At 40.0% G+C, this 21,993-nt stretch overlaps 1 protein-coding gene across 2 annotated transcripts; it reads right to left on the reverse strand.

Moving 5' to 3' along the window:
- Nucleotides 1-633: 633 nt before the first annotated feature.
- On the reverse strand, nucleotides 634-20,698 carry LOC137261743 (adhesive plaque matrix protein 2-like). 2 transcript variants are annotated; one of them, XM_067799527.1, is made up of 11 exons: nucleotides 20,592-20,698; nucleotides 16,104-16,247; nucleotides 15,515-15,631; nucleotides 12,099-12,215; nucleotides 11,702-11,818; nucleotides 10,711-10,827; nucleotides 9,712-9,828; nucleotides 8,657-8,773; nucleotides 6,255-6,374; nucleotides 3,535-3,645; nucleotides 634-1,591 (listed from the first exon to the last, which is right to left on the reverse strand). In XM_067799527.1, exons 1-11 carry the CDS (start codon nucleotides 20,620-20,622, stop codon nucleotides 1,515-1,517), a joined length of 1,185 nt encoding a protein of 394 aa, XP_067655628.1. In that variant the 5' UTR covers nucleotides 20,623-20,698; the 3' UTR covers nucleotides 634-1,514. The 2 variants fall into 2 exon arrangements, with proteins under 2 accessions (XP_067655628.1, XP_067655629.1); XM_067799528.1 differs by lacking the exon at nucleotides 20,592-20,698 and having other exon boundaries at nucleotides 15,519-15,631; nucleotides 16,104-16,194.
- Between the last annotated feature and the right edge of the window lie 1,295 nt (nucleotides 20,699-21,993).

Below are 21,993 nucleotides of genomic sequence, written 5' to 3' on the forward strand. Positions count from 1 at the left end.
ACAATTTGTTCTCATTCTTGGTAAGCTAAACTTTTCGAGTCTTGTGGTTCTTGCAAATAAAATATCTCACCTTTTGTTTTAACTTTATCTGTTCATACAAACTTAAAAATACTTTCATGCAAAAGACATGACCAACTTTAGTTTTCCGTCAACAACACATGCATGGGCTCATTCATCGCCAGGAGTACTCTTTTCTCTCTAAATTATACATGCTTTACTATTTGCCGTAACCATTTGCTCACGTCGATGTTCATGCTGTCACTCAATGGATTGTCTCTCGTAGACTTGATTACTTATGTACTTGGTGTAATGAGTGTGAAATTACAAAAAAAAACATGCCATGAAGTTACTAACTTGTTTCTAGTAACAATTACATACGTGAAGGTCCGGGTTAGAACTGATTTTCAACAACCCACGTGGACCAGTCTCGGTGACTCGGTTGACACATGTCATGTTATCCCAACGGCGAGAAAGATACTTGTGCTGTTAAACACTCGATTATTTAACAACCGCCGTCATATAACAGAATATCGCTGGGTGCAGCGTTAAATAGCAAACAAAAAACACCATAAACAATTTCTTGGAATGAAACGATACAGAAACGTGTTCAAATGACAAAGAGACTTAGGAGTGTTGTGAACTGCACCTTTATTCAGTGGAACATCTGAAGCTTGACAGTTATTCGACACGTCATCAAGGTTTGAACACAGAAGCATACAACAGAGAAAGAACTATCCGGAACAGGTGCCCCTGTCAATTAAAGTGCATAGTCGCTCCGCACTCGTCTTCAGTTTATTCAATTGAAACATCTCAGTAAAGCGTGGCATACTTTATTTTATGGCTGGTTCTCAAATATTGATGAACATATTTGTGACACTGTTTCAGACTAAAAGACACCTATATCAAGGGATTGTTTTATCTGACGACAGATTTTACTCTCGAGAAATGTTGCGATACAGAAATTTTATAAATACTCTGATGATGGGCTGTGCTTAAGATAATTAAAGTTGTCTTAAAGACGTCAATGGCATTTTACAATTGCTCATGTTTTAATCGAGAGTGACCACATCGATACTTTTTCCAATATTGTGAAGCCTGCTGTTGGACCTCATTTTATCTATCGGACAGAGATTCCAAACAAAATCTATTACAGAAAAGTTACTTTGAATGGCTACAAGCTGTTTTCAGCGAACCCATTTCGGAGATCTCGCGTCATCGTTTGTTACCAAATGTTCGATATAAATTAAATTGAATTATCAGATGTGTTTCATGTTCTCATCTTTCATGGCAATGGCATTAGTACTTGTTTCTTATCATGCATTCTAAAATAGCATATCGTTTCTCTGTTGTATGCATCATTTTTACACATGTTTTATCGCCAGTACAACAAACAAGGTTAAACTCATGATATGGACGAACTTAAAAAAGGAAGGTCAGCTGAAAAAAACGATTCTGTATCCAGTAATTTATAATATGATCACATTTTAACTAACGACCTCACATGAAGATACTGATTATAGGAGATAGAAACTGGCAACAAGAGACGCTATCAATGACCACACCAAGGCTGCCACACATTCCGCGGCACTTTCTGGAATGGAAGAAGGGACAAAAATGTTTTTTTAAAAAGTGCGTGCGAATTGCGACGAATTATTGGTTTTTTGTCTGTTTGTTGTTTAGTGCCGAACTCTGCAATATTTCAGCTAGATGGCTACAGTTTGTATTTAATTGAGTAAGGTCCAGACATTACAGTGACCAACCTCAGTAGCATCGATCCACGAGTCCACGAAGTTTGGATGCAGTGATATGTGACAGCCATGTCAGCAAGCTTGACCACTCAATCCCGTTAGTTGCCTCTTACGGCATTGCATGAAACGTGTAATAGGAATATGGGGATAGAGAATGTATTTTTTTCCATTTTTTCAGAGAACAGTTTACAGTTTGAACATGTAACCGGTCTTGTTTAGATCCTGGAGAGAAAAACTACTAAAATGACCCTACAAATGATGAAAAGAATTAACTTTCCATTTAAAAAAATTACTTTGTCAAAGTCTATTCTCCTTTCAAACGACCCATCTCTAAAAACACGAACTTGGCAATCAGCTGTTATTGTAAAACTGTATTACACGTGATATACTTAACAAAATCATAATAATTTAACGATATAACGTCAAGACCAAAGTCAAACCTGTGTCAAAAAGTAAAACCTGGGAAGCGGTCGTACTAACGAAAAGTAAAACTTGTCCCTCCAAAACAAAACCTCAAATGCGGTTATTCTGGGGAAACAAGAGATGGGCTAATATATAATGAGAGGCACACTTTAGGTTTATAGAATGTCACTAAAGCTGATGAAAAGAAGTAGCTTTCCTATTCTTGTTTCCAACTACCCCTCTCTACAAACACGAACTTGGCAATCAGCTGATATCGTAATGCTGTATTATTAATTGATTTCTTGATACATTTTATACTTAACATAATCATAATAATTTAACGATATAACGTCAAGACCAAAGTCAAACCTGTGTCAAAAAGTAAAACCTGGGAAGTGGTCTTACTAACGAAAAGCTAAACCTGTCCCTCCAAAACAAAAACCTCAAATGCGGTTATTCTGGGAAAACAAGAGATGGGCTAATATATAATGAGAGGCACACATTAGTTTTATATAATGTCACTAAAACTGATGAAAAGAAGTAGCTTTCCTATTCTTGTTTCCAACTACCCCTCTCTATAAACACGAACTTGGCAATCAGCTGATATCGTAATGCTGTATTATTAATTGATTTCTTGATACATTTTATACTTAACATAATCATAATAATTTAATGATATAACGTCAAGATCAAAGTCAAACCTGCGCCGATAATCCTAGGAATCGGATCCAGTTTGGATCCAGTTATATGACTGGACCACTAACGATAAAATTCTAAAGGGTATGCATAACCCTATTCCATGTCACGGGGTTTATGTAACTCCATTCTGTTAGGAAAATATTTTATAAATAAGTGGGCACCTGAGAGAATTCACGTTTGTAACAATATTTCTTTTTTTCCTGAAAGCAGAACCCCCTTCATTTGAAATGTTATACGTAATGCTAGAAACACTGTCACTGCTTATGATAATTAACAGTCATTACAATGTATAATACGTATATTTTATTACCTACGAGGGCGAACATATCGGAATTCATATTTTTCATACAATGCCCTAGGGCAAAATATCACTTTGTCATAGTAACATGACGTCATGAATAATGCCATGACGTCACGGTTCGTCTGTGACTTGGCGTTCTACACACGGCGACAGCGGGTAGCCAGTCCATGTTTGAAGGCAGATTTGGGTTTATTGTCCTCAATTTAACGATTTCGGTAATAAAGTAAATATTATATTCGTGCCCATAATATACTGTGTTTATGACACGAGTGCCTAAATATCGGTATATCTCTCGCTCTCACTCGGGTAATACCACCATTTAGGCACTCGTGTCGTAAACATTGCGTGATATGGGCACGCATATATCATCCTCAATATACTCACCACACAGATTGCCCGTGTAACCCTTCACGCACGTGCACCAGTATGGAACAGTGCTCGTGATGCACGTGCCTCCGTTTTGACATTGCTTTCCTCCAGTGGTACACACGGGTTCTAGAAATATACATTGGAGAGACAATAGATCGGAAAGAAAACATACTTTAAATGTGTCGAATAATTTCTAGGCATATTCCCATATGTGTCTCTTGTGACGTGAAGCTGGGAAATGTGGTAATGTTCTTACATCTGGAAATCTGGAATCTGGAAATCTCAAAACGAGACTCTGCCGCTGGAAAACTTTGGCGGTCTGATACGGAACTGATACTACATCAACCACTAGACTACCCCACCGCGCCCTTTATGCACCAGTGAAAATGTCAAATTCATGAATTGATATACAGCAATACCGACCTCAAACTGAAATGCAACAGTGGTGATTTCAAACGTTGCACCAAACATTTTGAGATGCAACAGGAACGACAGCAGAAACAAGTGCGACGTGTCTTTGCTAGGTATATTTTACGGGCGCATTTTCCATTGACTAGTTACAGTCTAAACTTGAACAGCTTGGGATGCAGTGAGTGAGTTTAGTTTTAAACCGTTTGTAGCAATATTCCAGTAACATCAGTGTAGGGGGGGCCCAGACGTGGGCTTCACACATTGTACCCATGTGGGGAATCGAACCCGAGTTTTCGGCGTCAAAAAAGCGAACGCTTTAACCACAAGGCTACCCAACCGCCTCAGCTTGGGTTGTATACAATCAGATTAGCGTACAGTGTTAGGCTCCAAAATACTTTTTATGTGTGCATCCCAAAGTTTGTTGTTGTTTTTTCATGTACACTCCATGCATTTCCCACGGAAAGTATTGTAAGCATTTTCCAAATATTTCCTTAGGATTTTAGGAATGTATTTTATGCATGTCTTACGCATTTCTCTTGGGATTTATTTTTATGTATGCTCCACTTATTTCTCTAGGATTGTCTTTTTTATGTAAATTCCATGTATTTCCCCAGTAATGTTTTTTGAAGTATCTTCTATTTATTACTCGAGGATCGTACTGTCAGTATTGAGTCCCTGAACTGTAAGAGAGTGTCGAAACTGCATTACACTGTTTGTGGAAGTTTGATCACAGTGTTTGCTCACTGTAATGTATTGCTCAATATGCGCAAGAAATAGTCAGCGAGCCTGACCACCCAATCTTAGAACAAGCATAGTCGGCTTTTATGGCAAGCATGGGTTGCTGAAGGCTTATTCTATCCCGGGCCTTCACGGGTCTCGATGCTGAAACAGCAACGGAATCTATTTGAGGTTTTTGTAACGATTCATATGATTACTAAACAACATCATATTTCGTCAGGACATTTACGTATATCATATTCACATATGAAGCTTCATCATCAACTTCTATACTGGACAAAAATAGTTAGGGATATGTATTAATTCTAACATTTATGAATAATAAGGTAGTTATTCATTGACATACTAATAAAATATCAGTCATTCAAATGCCAATATCCCTAACTTATTTTGTCCAGGTTATATTCGTCTTCTCTCCGATATGAAGCCTTAGTACTACATTCATTATTATTTGGTCTTATCTCCGATGTGAACCTTTATCATCAGACTATATAGACTTCATATCTGCGGTATGAAGTACAATCATCAAGTCCTATAGTCGTCATATCTTCTAGTACAATATATTTGTCTTATCCCTGATATGGGCCTTAATCATCAAGTTCAATCTTCGTCGTATCTCCGATATCAAGCGCCAGTAATAAGTTCTATATTTGCCTTATTTCCGATATGAAGCGTCAGTATTAAGTTCAATGTTTGCCTTATTTCGGATTTGAAGCCTTATCATTAGCTTCTAGGTCAGATTATCTCCGACTTTATCCACAAAACATAAACTGTCTTCAAGTTCACATTACATGCAGGATGTTGTGGATGGTGTGAGTTACACATGAAAAGCTTCATCTTCCAGAAAAGAGTTTCGTATCTTGAGTAGTGGCGTTCCGATTAATTGAAATAATCGAAGATTGATCGCAGTGACAAATCAACCAACCAATCGATCACATTTCCTGATAATCGAACAGAAACGATTTTGGAACTACTGTTTCAGTCTTTGAAACATTTGACGATGAACATATCTTTAAAGCTGTCAGAGCCTGAAAACATGGGGTGTTTTTCGTGTCTTAGAAATTTCACTTCACTTACCATAAAGTTATGAATTTTTCTTGAACACTCCAGGAAGTGTATGTTCATGATATATTAGGCATCACTTTAAAGTATCAAGTTGCATCACGTTATATACATATCTGCAATAACATGTCTGCAATCCGTTAGCAATGAAGCAATCATCAATTTTGAAATATCGACCAATACCCTCAACAGCTTGAGGGAGCTCTCTGAAACTTGACACAACACACGGCTATCAGATTGACACGTCATTGTATCCTATTTTCGTATATCGATGTTCATGCTCTTGACCACTGGCCTTGCTTCAGCAACCAATGATTGTCGTAACAGGAAACGAGAGTCAGGCTCGCTGACTTGGTTGGCACATGCCATGGTATCCCAATTGCGTTGGTCGATGCTCATACTTTTGATCACTGGATTGTCTGATCCAGACTCGATTATTTTCAGACCGCAGGCTACAACTGGACTGTTGCTGAGTGGGACTTTAAACAACAAACAAACAAACATAAAACATGGCTATCACGCACCTGTTTCGCAGAGATGCCCACTGTAACCACTGACGCATTCGCAAAAATAGTGAGTGGAGTTGGAGGTGTTGCATGTCCCGTCATTCAGACACTCACTCTCGTCGGCGGTACAAACTGGAGCTGGAACCAAACATGAGGTAGAAGTTCTAAATCAATCGGTCTGAAAATTACTTTGGACACTTTGTATAACTCTGCTCGTTTTGTCGCTCTCTGAATGTTACCCATGCCAGGGCGGTTGTTGTAGCAGTAAATTCTTTAAATATCAAAGAGCTTGAATATTCATTACGTTACTATACCATTTTGTCTTTAGATGATGACTTGTAGTTGAGTATAACGGGTTGATCATAGTCGCCTGGATTAATAAATATTACTGAATACAAAACCAAATGGGATATACGTAACAAATGGTGGATACTAAACGACCTTCCGTCTCTCAGGAGTGTCACAAAAATGGTAGTCTGCGGAAGCCAGTTTAGTATTCTGTTTACTACTCTACAACATAATTTGACAGAACTGCCGACACAGTGATGACTTTCAGCTTTCCTTTAGTCAAGCAAGTCTAATGCATTTTACGTCATACTGCAACCATTATGACGTCATATGTCTAGCGGTATTGTTATAAGGGTAAAACTATTTTTCAGGGCATTATCATTTGCAGAAGGCAGAGGTCTTTCATTAACTGCCCGACGAAGGAGGCTAGTTGAAAAGACCTCCTTCGTCGGGCAGTTAATGAAAGATCTCGGGCTTCTGCAAATGATAATGCCCTGAAAAATAGGTAAGCGTAACCCTAATAATATAGCTAAAATGAATAGAATTATCTTTAAAACGACCGCACGTTATCAGAAATGAGCAATATTTTCATCGCTGTATGTAGTAATTTATGGTACAATTGTTATGGTTGCCACAGACAAGAAAGTGCATAATGGCACAGGTACATGTGACGAATGTGAGCCAGATATATCGTCAATAATGGACCCAAGTTCAAAGGTGCCGTAGGTGTCTGACCTTCAACAGCTGAGCTACTTATGACGTCACTAAACGGGCTTGATAATGGGCAAGCACTTTGCAGGCATTATCAAGTTACAGTGGCCCTCTCATTTCTGATAACGTAAGGGCGTTTCTAATGATAATTCTATTCATTTTAGTTCAAAAGCGTAATATCGTCGCAACAATTCCACTGCAGTATCTTTTACGGGCGAGTAATAATACATTTTAAGGAGAAAACATAACATACTCTTCAAAAATTAGTACGGGAACATGGACTTTCAAACTGGATAGGAAATATGAACGTTCACTAGCTTTTCAAAGATAGATATCTCATGAACGCACCACCATTACTCTTTATCACCACCCCTAAACATACAAATTTGATGGGCGTGCACAACGCAGCAGACACGCGGAATATCTTTTCTAGAAGGCCGATAATCTACTGTAGACTATCAGTTGTGAAAATCAGTTTCTAACTATTTTTGGTTTGTTTGTATCGTGTTATTTATTCTGTTTTTGTTGTTTTTGTTAATGTTGATGGTGTTATGTATTTCGTGTTTTCGTGTGTACGTTTGTGTGTGTGTGTGTGTGTGTGTGTGTGTGTGTGTGTGTGTGTGTGTACGTTTGTGTGTACGTTTGTGTGTACGTTTGTGTGTGTGTGTGGAGGTGTTTTTTGGCTGTTTTTTTTTGTTTTGTTTTGTTGGGGTTTTTTGGGCGGGGCGGGAGAAATCATACACATGCATTTTCACGTCATGAAATCATCCTTCAGATGCACTTACTCTCGTCTACTTATTTGATATTTGATACATTTGCGTAGATTGCCTGGTGCATAGATATTATTGTTATTATTGTTATTTAAAAAATAGCTCGAACATTGAGGATTGCGACATTCAACAACAAACAAACCTGCCTGCATGATTAATCATATTGAGAACACAATTCGTATGACATATTGCCTAATGTTGACTGGAACATTATACAGTGGTAGCTTATTAAATCATATTATCCTAACTGCCAAAACTATATCCATTTATGTGAGATTACCCAACATACTTCAAAACGTCAACGGTTCTGGTTTGTTTTGAGAGAAATTTTCAATGTGGAAAAGTTCATTGCAATCAAAAGTAATATACTTCAAAATCATGACATGAAATGGCGATCCATATTTTCAGCTTACAAACCTGACTCTGCATTCGGTACGTAATTTTGAATTCGTGGGTCGAAGCTCTGAAAATGTGATTTTTTAGCATTTCGAATTCTGTCTTACAAACTCTCAAAAATGTGAACTGGCGTGTAATGAGGTACAATTGGGAACAGTAAAAACATAGGAAGAAAAAGCAAACATATGAACAAAGGAACAAAAACAAATATTTACCAGGAAATGAAATAATAAGTGTGAGTAATCTTTTCCCTACCATGTTCACAAATAGCTCCGTGGAAACCGTTCACGCACGAGCAGAAGTAAATGGCGCCGTCTGTGTTACACGTTCCGCCGTTCTCACATTCACTTCCGTCGGAAGTACACACGGGAGCTAGAATAGATTGTCATTAGCATGAAAGGACGAACATCCGTCTGAGAATACTTTCAAGCTTTCAAACTCGCTAAGTCCACACGTATCTCCATGGTAACCAGTCACGCATTTGCAAACATGCATTCCGTTGTCGCAACTTCCGCCCTTTTTGCATACGCTTCTCTCCGCAGTGCAAACTGAAGCTGACCATTCAGTCACTCATACTATATAACTTCAAGCTCTCTCAGTTCATTTTGTCGAGAGTTGGTCCGTTTTTCATTGCACTCCATGTAAGTTTGATTCTTTTATATCTATTTGTTTTTGTTTTAGATTACAATTCATCGGTATCATTTTGTCTCAAACGGACTGTGGGTTAACGTGGATAGCCATTAGCAGTCTGAGCAACAACAAGTGCCATAGCTGCTTTAGTCCACCCCAGGATCTAACCGCGAACCCCTCTGGGCAGAAATTGTGTCCAAAGCCCCAGGAAATCTAAAACTTGGCTCTACGTATACGTGTATGACATAGCTTGTGAAACAAGTAGACAATACAATACTAACCGCTTATAGTATTTGGCCTGGAACAAGTTACATTCAGGTAGTAGGGAATGGATTACCTCCCTTTTCTTATCACTGTTCTTGTACTCCTGGAAGCCAAGTCCATTTGCCTGCTTGTTTTATGGTGTTTAATGCCACATTCAGAAATAATTTCACAGCTGTAATGGGGCCTGGACCAGACAATCCAGTGATTGACATCATGAGCATCGATCCGCTTAGTTCGTGTACGACGACATGCACCAGTCACGTCAGCTGGTCTGACCACCCGATGCCGTTCGCCATCTCTTCGGAGAGGCATGGATTGCTGGCGGCCAATTCCAGTCCCGATTTTCACGGGTCACGAGTCTTGTTAAAATTTTTGTGTCTATAAAGGTTCAAAAGAGGTGAGTCCTTGTCGCATACCTATCTCACACTGTTTCCCATGGTAACCGTTGACGCATGTGCAGATAGAGGGAGAATGTGTAGTGTCACATGACCCTCCGTGTTCGCATTCATTCCCATCGGCAGTGCACACAGGAGCTGGAGACAGAACCAAGTTAGTCAAACTGTTAAACTGTCTTGCTCGAAAGAACAGCGAAGCGCCAATTAATTCAGGTAAACTGATGCATATTTCAGAACTGTGCGTAGTGAAATTCAAATTAAAACGAGACCACCCCAACGATTACAATAGTCATATATAAGAGTACGACATTCTTATACAAAACAATGGATGGCAGTTACGTGTCCTAATCCTTCTTGTCACCGTCGACGTCGCCGTCAACAGAATCAGATTTTTTAATTCTATCATTCACATGGTTTAGTAAATTTATGTTGTCTATGTCAATGACAGGATTCATTTCATTAACTTTCTTTGATAAATAACATCCATGGAATTTTAAAAATCACTGCGTTTGTAGTCAGGTATGCATGAACATTAAAGTGTCACTGAGGGTAATAGCATGAATGAAGATACACTCTTTGATGGTCATTCAGAGTGATTGAGTTAAAATTTAACGCCGCATTGGCATTGTTGCAGCCATTAAACGACGGAACAAAATGTACACATTTACACAAATCTTTCATTATACAAAGTTGCATAAGAAGGCAGGTTTTCATATTTTAACACATATTGTCTATTTACAGTTTAGAACACAAGCTGTAACAATATCCTTAACAATAACAAGTGGATAGTAAATAAGGCACAGAGATGGAAGCAGACGAAGCAATAAACGCTCTACGGATAGCATCTTTATTAGCCCGGAAATAAATCATTTTATATAATATCTGCTTTACCCTATGCAGTAATGTTCAAAGACTAGATCGGGTGAATAAGAAAGGGGTGTTGTTATCCGGAGAATGGTTATGTGTGTGCATGTAAAACGTGTAACAGATAGGGTAAAAGAGCGTATCCTTGTATTATACCTTTCTCACACATCTTCCCGTGGTAACCCCTCACGCACGAGCAGTTGAATGGCGTCTCGCTTGTGTCACATGACCCTCCGTTTTTGCATTCATCTCCATCGGCAGTGCACGCTGGAGCTACAACAACAAAACCATTAATCCGCAGTCATATCAGATTGAAAGCGTTCGGGGTAGTTTTCAGAGAGTTAACTGAAAGCAATCGGTACTTAAACATGGTATACTCCGTTAATGGAGATTAGTTGGTTGGTTGTTTTATTCTTTGACGCCACGGCCAGCAATATTCCAGCTATATGGCGGCGGTGTGTTAATATCCGAATCTGAATCAGAAACTCCAAAGGCCAAAATCATGAACATCGATTGTGAAAGGGTGACATGTGTCAACCAGTCAGGGAGTCTGACCAAAGGATCCCGTTAGTCGCTTCTTACGACAGGCATGTGCTACTGAAGATCAGTTCTAACCCGGATCTGCAGAGGTGGAAATTTGTAGATGGACGCATGTGTTGATAACCTGGAAATGCTGTGTAGTGAGTTATTTTGCTGTGGTTCAAAATGTCGTATCCGAAGTTATATCAGTGTAAAACCTGACGAAACACATCATTACTCATTTTCAAATACACCATAATATACTGAGGGAAAAATTTGAAAAGACAGGTGTTCCGGTATTTTTCCAGGGTTCTTCACATGCTATGCGATATACAGCTGGTGAAGTAACATGGAAATGAATATGGCAACATTTTTGCTTTCATGTGATTTCTTATTTGTGTCCCTCGGAATGAATTGAATCAGTATAGATTTCACTATGTAAAATATTAAACTACACCAGTATAATTAAAGATACACCATTAATTTTATAACAACACCAAAATAACTTACTTTACAAAATGTCCAACTAATCAAGCATAATTAAAATATAAAATTTTAAATTCATGTTACCCATGACGTGACGTGTTCAATTACACCGTTTAAGAATGATATAGGCCGCCACATTTACCCAGCTCACAGAAACCACCACCAAAGCCCCCGACACATGTGCAGTGGTAGGACTCGCTGTCTGTGTTACAAGACCCTCCGTTCCTGCAGTCGGTGCCATTAGCAGCGCATGTGGGGGCTGTAACAACATCACATCTGAATCTATAACCCCCTGTAAATCTCGTGATTTGGGAATAGTTTATTTTTTTCTATTTTATTTTTTTTTTTCAATTAAAATTACACAAACAAAGAAAATATGTAATTATTGACACGAATACTAGCGTATAATGATGTGAATTTAGTTTGGTTTTGGTTTTTTCAAATCGATGTGAAAACATTGGAACTAGCACGTGATAGGATCATGTCGTGAATTATGTGTCATGTATAGTGAAAGCCCAGGTACATACCCGGGTACATACCCGTTTGACAGTCAGGTCCATGATAACCACCCACGCATGTGCATGAGTAGGGAGATTTCGTAACGTCACATGACCCTCCATTCTTGCAGACGCCTCCACCGGGTGTACACTTGGGGGCTGAATCAACACAGAAGGGTCGAATAAAGGGATCGGGTTATTGAGTAGTATACACAATGTGGGCACGGTACCAGGTACTCCCAAGGACTTAATTTAAAAACATAAGGCCCTGGTCGTCCTTTATTCCATGACCCCATTGTGTATACTACTCACCTGTATGATTCGAGTAAAATCGTTCGAATGAATTTCGAGATACAGATGAAGTCATCGAGAGTGTTCCTTATAGCATATCCATCTGCTGAGATACGTGCACAATTTCATGAAAATCAATCAAATAGTTTCAGAAATAATCCCTTTTTAGTGAGCATGGGGTCAGTCTGGCGAAAGGCTGACAATCCCATGTATTGTCGTACTTGTTATATGTTAACGAGGTGATAGATTTTTTCAGCTGAATGGAACGAGCTCTCGGTAGTTCCCCGAGGCATTTCGTTACGATCTCATTGGGACGTACTTGTAGCGAGGTGAGAGTAAATGAAAACGCATTTTTTGCCCTGGGAGAGGATCGGGAGTAGATTGGGAGAGGAATGGGATTTCATTAGAGACATGCAGGGAAGTATGGGATCTATATCCCTAGGAAAAAACATGCCATCCACGAAATATGAAATACTATCAGCTTGTGTTGGGCAAAAACTGCCTTAATATTGTTGGCTCATGTGGACCAACTTTGCTGGCTGACATCTTGTTTAGGCTGGACGACGCCGATGACGACGAACTCCATGAGGATGTAGAAAATGTTGAGGAGGAACAAGAGGAAACCCATTTTGATATCCAGAGGGTGGGGCAGATGGTGCAATCGAAACAAAGATGGGCCTACTTTTTGATGGTCGCCATGTTTCCCTGGAAGGTCGTCCAGGAGATCTGGAAGCACAGCACACCAGCCCACATACCAGTCAAATGAAAGAAGACAGCAACGCCCAAAACAGTTTCCACGGTCCACCACAGGGACCAGGGAGTGGAAAAAGTGTGTACGCAATTGGAAATATATATTGTTTCTTGAATACATTGTACATCTCGAGCATACATTTTGTATACAACAGGGGAAATCCACCTTGCTTCTCATTCGAGGCATTCAGCAATGCCCTGGCAAACAAACCCAATGCGGAATACAATTCCTTGGAAGATCTAGAATGTATTGCCAAGAACACAGAAACTCCTACATTATTCGGACATATTTCTCCAGAAATAGACAAAAAAATGGAAGAACTGGTCTCTCGGTAGTTTGTATCCAGTAGCCTATCATGGGAAGATTTTGTTCTGCAAAACCTACAAGTAGAACCTGAATGTCGTCAACGTCACCAGTCTCTACAAGGAAGCTGAACCGCTGATGAAGAACAAAGAAGAAGTCACTTGACCTGGCCCGATGTGTTTCAAGTCGATCCCGGATGCGAGTTCATGGGAACCATGTCACAGCTGCTGGCCCAGCACAACGTCGGTGTGAAACGAGGCATGGCAGGAGTACACCGTAGCCAAGCCATCGTCGAGAGATTCAATCACATTTACCAGACCATGTCAGCATGACCAGCTGTTCGAAAACGAGGGAGACTGTAGAAAACGTGCCACCATGAAAAAGGACAACATCGAGCTGGTCAACATTGTCGTACCTCTCGACATGCCCCTTACACATCATCCACCACGAGTTCAAGCTAACACCCTGGCGTGCAACCCGCCCTGACGTAAAATAAAACAAATTTCAATTCTAACTACCGATATACCTTTTTCCCAGACCCCAGACCAGCCCCATGCTCGCTTTGAAGTCCGTATCTTGGAAAATGTTCCACCGATATTACTTAAATTTTGAATGCACATCAGTGAGTAGTATACACAATGGGGAGCATGGGATAAGGGACGACCAGGGCCTTAACTTTTTAAAATTGTGTCCCTATTGCGTAGATTGATGCTCGTGCTGTTGATCACCGGATCGCCCAGTCTGGACTGGATTACTTACAAACCGCCATCTTATAGCTGGGGTATAGGTGAGTGCATCGTTAAACAACAAACCAGTCAGCACCTTCAATCCTCCATAGTAACTATTCCCACATTGGTAATTTCGGTAGGTTAGCAGATATGTTCGCTCGCCACGCCGATAGCTCGGGTTCCATTCTTCACAATGTATGAAGATTTTTTTCGATTCCAATTCGCCGTGACATTGCTGTTATTGTGTTTAGCGACCTACAATTAAACTCTCTCATTCACACGTAGGCAACAGAAAAGACAACATAAAGTGTGGGAAGCTGACCACGACGATGTAACTTGTGAAGTCCGTACCAAATTAAGACTGAATCTCTGAATAAAAATACATAGAGAAAAATACGTCTAAACTTATATTGCAAATAAGCATAACTCGTCCATCTTGCAATTCTTAAAGGGGCATATCATTTCCCTTCCACCAGCCTTCCTCTACTGTTATAACACTAAAATGAAAAAAAACTTACAAAAACAATATATTTTCACCCGGGTTCTATTTCAGTCGAATTGTGCTTGTTTCAAACACATAATATTTTCAAAAACTACCCGTTAAAAACATATAAGTACATCAAAACCACTGCACCCTTGCAAATGTGCTGAAACTTATAGATTATATAAATTCACAAAATTGCTCAAAACTAAAGCTGAGTAAGTAATATAGTGGTGTATAAGATATGAATATCCAAATATATACGAGTCAATAAAGGAAATATTTCTGCTTGCAGTTACTGTATGTTTACACACCTACGTGGGACGTGGGTTTACACATTTGCTCGTCACACCAGAAACCCCGGTTCGGTTCGAATGCCCACATGGGTACAGTCTGTGAAGCCTATTTCTGGTGTACTCTGACGTGATATTGCTAGAATATTGCTCCAGCCAGCCTGGTTCCCCGGGTCTGATGCGCCTGCGCTAACGCTCCGAGTGTCGGAGCTTGTTCGGCCTGACCTGTGCTACTCTACATATGCATGACCCGGAAGGGCACCTCGAGTTAACATCTGTAAAGAGGGTAGCAGAGTATGTTATTCATGCAGCAATCCTACGCAGCATGCATACGACAGAAACAATAAACCATAAGTAGCTTCCTTTTCAAAGAAAGTAAGGACAATGCTGAAGATTGTCTCGACAGAGACGTCAAACAGAAACCGTGTCACGGCTGTTCGGACAAGTTGACGATCTACTGACAAAGGTGCACCCCTTCACAATAATAGACTAAACCAGTTGTGACACGGCCATACAGTACATTAGTATTCACCGGATCATGTCAAGCTCAACAAGATGAACAAGCAGCGTAAATCTCATCTCACTGACTTACGCAAGTAGAACATATTTACCCACACCACAGTGCCTTCCACCATAGCCGTTCACGCATACACATCTGTAGGGGCTGGTGTCGGTGTTGCAGGATGCACTGTTCTTGCATTCACCTCCACTAGCGGTGCACACAGGCGCTGCAATAAGAGAACAATTTTGGACCAGGCAACCCCGTGATTGACATCATGAGCATCGATCTACGCAGTTGGAATTGCCACGCCAACAAGTTTGATCACCCGATGCAGTTAATCATTACAGAAGGTCAAGAAGATGACGTTCAATTCTAACACGGATATTGACAACAGATACGCCAAGGGAGTAACATATTTGAATTTTCTCAAACCATCCTTCCCTCTAGTAGCAGTAGAAGGACAGCGTTTTGTTGAATAGTCTGTTTTAATTTGATTTAGACAATAAATTCATCTGTTTTATAATGATTACGTATATGCCAAATAAATTACAAAATAACATTGTCTGTAAAAGATTAAAATAGAACTTGTCTCAAGAGGATTTTATTGCATTCGGAACATATGCTGTTGCTGTTGCTGCTACTGCTGCTGCTGCTGCTGCTGCTGCTGCTGATGATGATGATGATCCACTTAAACAAACCTGTATCACACGTCTCTCCTGTGTATCCATTTACGCACACGCAGGGCTGTGCCGTATCAGGACAGCTCCCGCCATTGTTGCAGTCAGCATTCGTGGAGCATGCGCAGTGGATTACTTCGACCGCTATAGTAAGAACCAGCAATGCTGCAAATAACAATATTAGAATAACCAAAAGGATTGATTTGAATGGTGTATCTGTTTATCATCTGATTGAGGTAAGTTTTCTGTCTATTTCCTGACAATACCGAGAGTGATTCATCCACATATACTAAACGAGGTGAGATGGCTATGCAGTTCAGTATATGTTTGACACTTTTGAAAACTGATAGAGGAATATGTTCTAGATAAACAGTCTCTACTACGACCATTCGCAAATGGATATTGGTGGATTCAGTAGTCGATGTTTGAGATCAATAACTGACTTGCCTATTCATGTTGTTTGTGACTGATGCCGCCGGTATAAAATAATAAACTCATCTTTTTCGAACATCAAGGATCATTATTATCATTATGTTTTACAGATTAAAATGAAAATGCAGTAGAGAGGGTTCGTGAATAGTAGAGAATATGTAGACACCCCAGTAAGGCAAACCTTCTGACCAGAGTCTCATGAGGGCTGTTCTCCGGGTGGAGACCCCGGCCACTCTCATGATCTGCGCCAAGAGATCAGGAGGTACCAAACCAAGGACACCGAGGTGAGGTCCTCATGCTTAGAATGCTTTTCCTGAGGGCTTCTAATCACATTGCTGTCAGAAAATTCAATGACATATATGACAGAAAATTCAATGATGTGAATTAATTCATTGGCTGTATTAAAAAAAGGACAAGCTCAGGTTTGGTTTCACTGCAGTTATGTCGCCTGGGTCGTACCATGGATGGAGACGTTAGTGAAAAGCAACGAGTAATCTGCATTCCATGCAAATATTTTCTTTTAGGAACACATTATGTTGATTGCAAGTTGGAAGTAGTCCTGAGCAGCAAAAAGAAGCCTGAGCCCTCAGATTCATATTTGAGACCAATCGACTTGGTCCAGGCAAAGGAGCCGGTTGGATTGCTATTCCATTACTTCTGAGCTCCAGATTTCCTTTATGTGAGATATGTACTCAGCCTGAAGTTTGTCTTGAACCTGGGCATTCTGAAGCTGTCTTGAACTTTCATTCCAAGAGAGCTGTAGGCCTGGTCTTCCACAAATGCCCAATAACTCCTCCCCTTGACCGATCCACCATTAACTACCTAAATACATTTCAAATGAAGAGTATTACATTCGTCGAGTTCAAAAGTTATGATAATAACATTAGAATAGGACTCTACAAGGAGAAGTTGTTTCTTTCAAATTGGTATCTCCTTTGGCAAGGAGCTCGATGTCTTCCATGTAGAGATGGGTAAGCGGCGTTGGGGATCTGTGCTAAAGGCGGTCCAGGATGATAACCCTCCTCTCCATTGAGCAAAAAGCTCAAATGATTTAAATACAGACAAAAAAGCAAAGGACTGTGAGTCCCCTTTTCTGAGTGGAAAAGATTCCAAAGTTTGCAGCTGCCCATGCGAGTACGACCAACACCTCGTCAAAAACTTTGAGTAAATCAAGTAGTCGCTCGGGGACGTCAATGCACTGAAGAGACTTCAGAATCCATTTGTGAGGGACAGAGTCATATGCCTTTTTGCAGTCAATCCAGCACATGGAGAGGTTGTGGTGATGTGTTTTAGCCACATCCAAAATCATTTTTGGACAAGAAGTTCCTTCTTGCACCCTCAACATCCCTTTCTCTGTCAACTCCACTCTCTGTAGATTATATGATTGGAAGAGCAGTAAGATAACACGAGGTTTGTCAAACATCCTGTGAAACTTTTACACTGAGTATTGAAACATGTGATAAGGCGGAAAGTTTTGGGATCAGTCAAGTCTCCTTTCTTTGTAAGGAGCATTCTGTGACCTTTGCAGAACCACGGAGGAACTTCACCAGGGTCCACGTGAGAACTGAAGCAGTGAAGTTATGGTGTTTGAACACATGGGAACAGTTTCCCAAACCGGTTTCGAATGCCATCGGGCGCTGGAGCTATATTAGATTTGGACTTTTTGGACTTCAAAGCAATCTGATGAGATGTAACAGACAAACAAACGACCAGTTATTATCTCATGAACTGCATGATCGTAATCAAGAACACAGTCGCAGGATGCAGAGCACAACTGTTTCCAGAACTCAACTGTTTCCAGAATCTTTCACTGACATCCATGGGAGGATATCTATCATTCTCACCATGATCTGACTTGTCTATAAGAGTGTTTTCTATTATGATGAAAGAGTTTAGCCTGTTTCAAAAATTCAGTTTTCTGTCTTTCAGTCCAAAGCTATATTTTGGCCTAAAAGGAATCGACTGTTTGGAGAAGTACCTTTTCTTTTATTGTCTTGTTTTGGAATTTTAATTTCCTCCAAATTGACTTTTGCCTTTTAGACATTGGGTTTCCTGACGATCTTGTTTTAAGGCACAGCTGAATCCATGAACTGTTTCTTCTAGTTTTAGTAATTTTTACAAGAAACCGGGTTTTCTTTGGCCTTTTGTTGTTATAAGTTAGAAGGTCTGTCTTTAGAAAGTGAAGTTCCTCCAAAGTTCAAGCGGCAACAATTTACTTTATTTAATGAATAGTCCATAAAAAGCATAACAGTTTCTTTAAGTACATAAATTTCATTTTTAGAAAATGCACTTTTATTTGTTTAATTGTCCTCCGCTTCCCTGAAGTAAATCACAAATTTCCTCATAAATAGAACTCAACAAATGTAATCAGGGTACAAGCAGTGTGTGGAACAGTATAGGTATCCCACCGAATCCTTAGCGTGGATAAAGTGGACTGGTCTCATATGTGAAACTGAGGGCTTCCCTTTGGCGTTCAGGACCTCTCACATCTGAATTTTAAAGAAAATGTTAACAGAAAATGTCAACTTTGCCGTAAATTAACAAAGACTGCCCAGCGCCGTGTCGGTGAATACCCTTCCTTGGCTTAAACAGCATGTCTTAAAAGACATTATGGCGTGGCTCGTTACTTCTACAACCGTCTTCGTCATGCCTGTGGATCTGACTCCGACTTCCATCCATGTTACGACCCTGAACATGTCCAGCGCGTCATGGAAAATAGTGCTTTCAAACTTCTTTAGAATAGGCTCATATACAGACTCAGAAACATTCTAGCCAACAAACTTGATCTTGTCCTTTTCCATAAGCCAATGATTTTATATTTAGCATTGAATTTTCTGTCCCTTTTGAGAGCAACATGACTGGCAAGAGTCAGGAAAAACATGTTAAATATGTGGTCGTCAGACTCCCCATTGTTCTCAGTGCCCTTGCTTTAGTACCGCCTGAGTTCTGCACAACTCTGGGTAATGCAGAAGGCTGCAGTGTTGGGGAGTCTGCATATTCTCCGGAAAGTTCTTCGTGGGATGGAATGGGTAGGGTTTCATGGGAGAAGTCCTCTTCGCTGTTTGGAGAGGGGGCAAGGGCCCTCAGCTGATTATATGTCTGACTGATTTACTATATCGCTGAAGCCACGCCCTTAGTCCACACAACATACTGGACATTGATAACTCAAGCTCCCTGTGAGGGGCTAGAAGGTGATAAATGATCATTTTCTGCTCGGTGAACTTATTTGTACAGTGTGAATTCCAAGCTTCCTACTCTTCTTAACAAAGATCCGGGTTCGATCCCCCTTATGGGTTCGATGTGTGGAGCCCATTTCTGGTGTCCCGTGTCGTGATATTGCTGTAATATTGCTAAAAGGGACATAAAAAGTCACCAGGAATACCTGAAATGGGCTTCATACATTGTGGAGAATCGAAAGGCAAAGTAAAAGAATAGCGTGAACTGGAAGAAAAACAACAGATGAACACAAATACCTCTTGTTGAAGAATAAACAAGATATGCAGAACAAAACAGTACATTTGAAGGAAAATACCTTTGTGATAATCATTGCCAGCCTACGGGATCATGACGGAGGGAAACTAATAGCATGGATCATCAAGACGATTTTTTCAGAAACAAAATATGTTTACTTCATTAACTCACCGTAAGTCAACACACCACAAATATCAAATTATGAAGCTTTTAAGTGAGATAGAAACTAGTGTCTCGAAAACAATATACTGGCATATTATTACTTCACCACAGAAAAACATTGTTTCACATATGAAATCACGAAACTGATGGAAGGTGTTGCCATGGAAAGAGTTTATATCATATATACTCCTAGCTAAAAGCACTTTCTAAGACAAAATCAAAATATTGTAATGAGACAGAAGCAGTTGTCTCAGAAATAGTTCATATTAATCATTCACAGCAGAAAAAAAATACGTTTAAGATATCAACACACGAGTCTTGTAACAAACTTTGAGGCTCAAAAACAGTGAAAATTATTTATTCACCGCAAAAAAATATTTTTCAGATATGAAAATATTAATCTTGTACTGAACTGGAAGCAGTTGCGAGGGAATATTGACCTACCTAGGAAGAGGGGCCGGACTAAAGACTCCATGATGATACCCTTCACCTTCTGGTATCACTTATGAAGCAGTCATCGGTTCTATATGTACTGGGCGTAGCCAGAGCACTCAAGTGCCATCTGCTGACGACATTACTCAAGTCAGTTCTTATACAGTGTAAATCTTTCCTGTTGCCATAGTGATGAAAAGCACGTCCTTGTTATATAACATGATGAGTTTTGCTCGTTTCCAAGTCTTATGAACGAAGCGGATAGATAACTTGAACACTGACTGCTCTGAAATAGACATCGTTCGTGATATAAATTTAACACTCTTAAATATTGCTGTAGAGTTGTAGCAGGTTTGCGTTCGTGCGTATAAGCCATTAGTGTATCGTGCTTTCTAATGGCAAAACACAATGGACAAACAGATGAAATGACTGTTTAAATATGATTGCTCTATTGATTTTGTTGATCAGTACATTGCGACGTGAAATTCAGTTTAAATATGGTGTGGCTGTAGCTAAATATTAATCGTCGGTAGGGAAGCTCACCTCCTGATTTGCGAGACAAATTAGATATAATCTGACGGTCACGCTTACTTGTTCTCAGTATTAGAATCTACAGTTATCATCATGTCATTCGCCACACTCTGTATCACAGTGTAAAAACAGATAAAAAATGTAGTGTACTTTAGAAGCACAGTTTTAGGGTTTTTTTCAGAATTGCCATTTTCGACATAATAATTATGCATTTTGTTACTTACATAAACACAATGCACATCCTGACTGAGGAATTTGTCAAAGAGGAAGTTCGTCACAAATCTGTGATCATGGATGCAGCAATGTAATGAGGTACATTGGTGTGTGTATTTTCTCTTGTCTTACCTAGGATTATGATTGGTCAGCTCGGACTTCATGTCCAAAGCTTCGTGATCCGAGTAATTAACTTTGAATTCTTGTTCACGAATTAATAGTTTGTTTATTTGCGTTTACTAGCATTTGGCCTACGTCTATTCCAGCGGTGTCACGCATCAGACAAAATGGACTTTTGTGTTTTGTATCTGGGGTTCAAATTGAACCTGGTTTTCGGCGTGACGAGCGAAGGAGTTAAAAGCTCGGCAGAATGTCTTCATAACTTTAAAAAAGCCCATCTTGCAGGCACACACACATATCGTCGTTTAATTCCAGAGAGTGAAACCCGTGAAGGTCCCGGGGTAGAATAGGTCTTCAGCAACCCATGCTTGCCATAAAAGGCGACTATGCTTGTCGTAAGAGGCGACTAACGGGGGTGGTCAGGCTCGCTGACTTGGTTGGCACATGTCATCGGTTCCCAATTGCGCAAATCGATGCTCATGTTGTTGGTCACTGTATTGTCTGGTCCAGACTCGATTATTTACAGACCACCGCCATATAGCTGGGATAT

This window comes from Haliotis asinina, chromosome 14, assembly GCF_037392515.1.
Source record: "Haliotis asinina isolate JCU_RB_2024 chromosome 14, JCU_Hal_asi_v2, whole genome shotgun sequence".
Taxonomy (NCBI): Eukaryota; Metazoa; Mollusca; class Gastropoda; order Lepetellida; family Haliotidae; genus Haliotis; species Haliotis asinina.

Bases quoted from the DNA above. Each gene is read 5' to 3' on its own strand.
- LOC137261743 (XM_067799527.1), bottom strand. From the start codon at position 20,622: ATGGAGTCTTTAGTCCGGCCCCTCTTCCTAG. The intron at 12,216-15,514 runs GTAAATATGTTC...GTGTTGATTCAG, and splicing joins TGGAAGGCACTGTGGTGTGG to CCCCCAAGTGTACACCCGGT. The intron at 8,774-9,711 runs GTATGCGACAAG...AATCTATTCTAG, and splicing joins TGGGAAACAGTGTGAGATAG to CTCCCGTGTGTACTTCCGAC.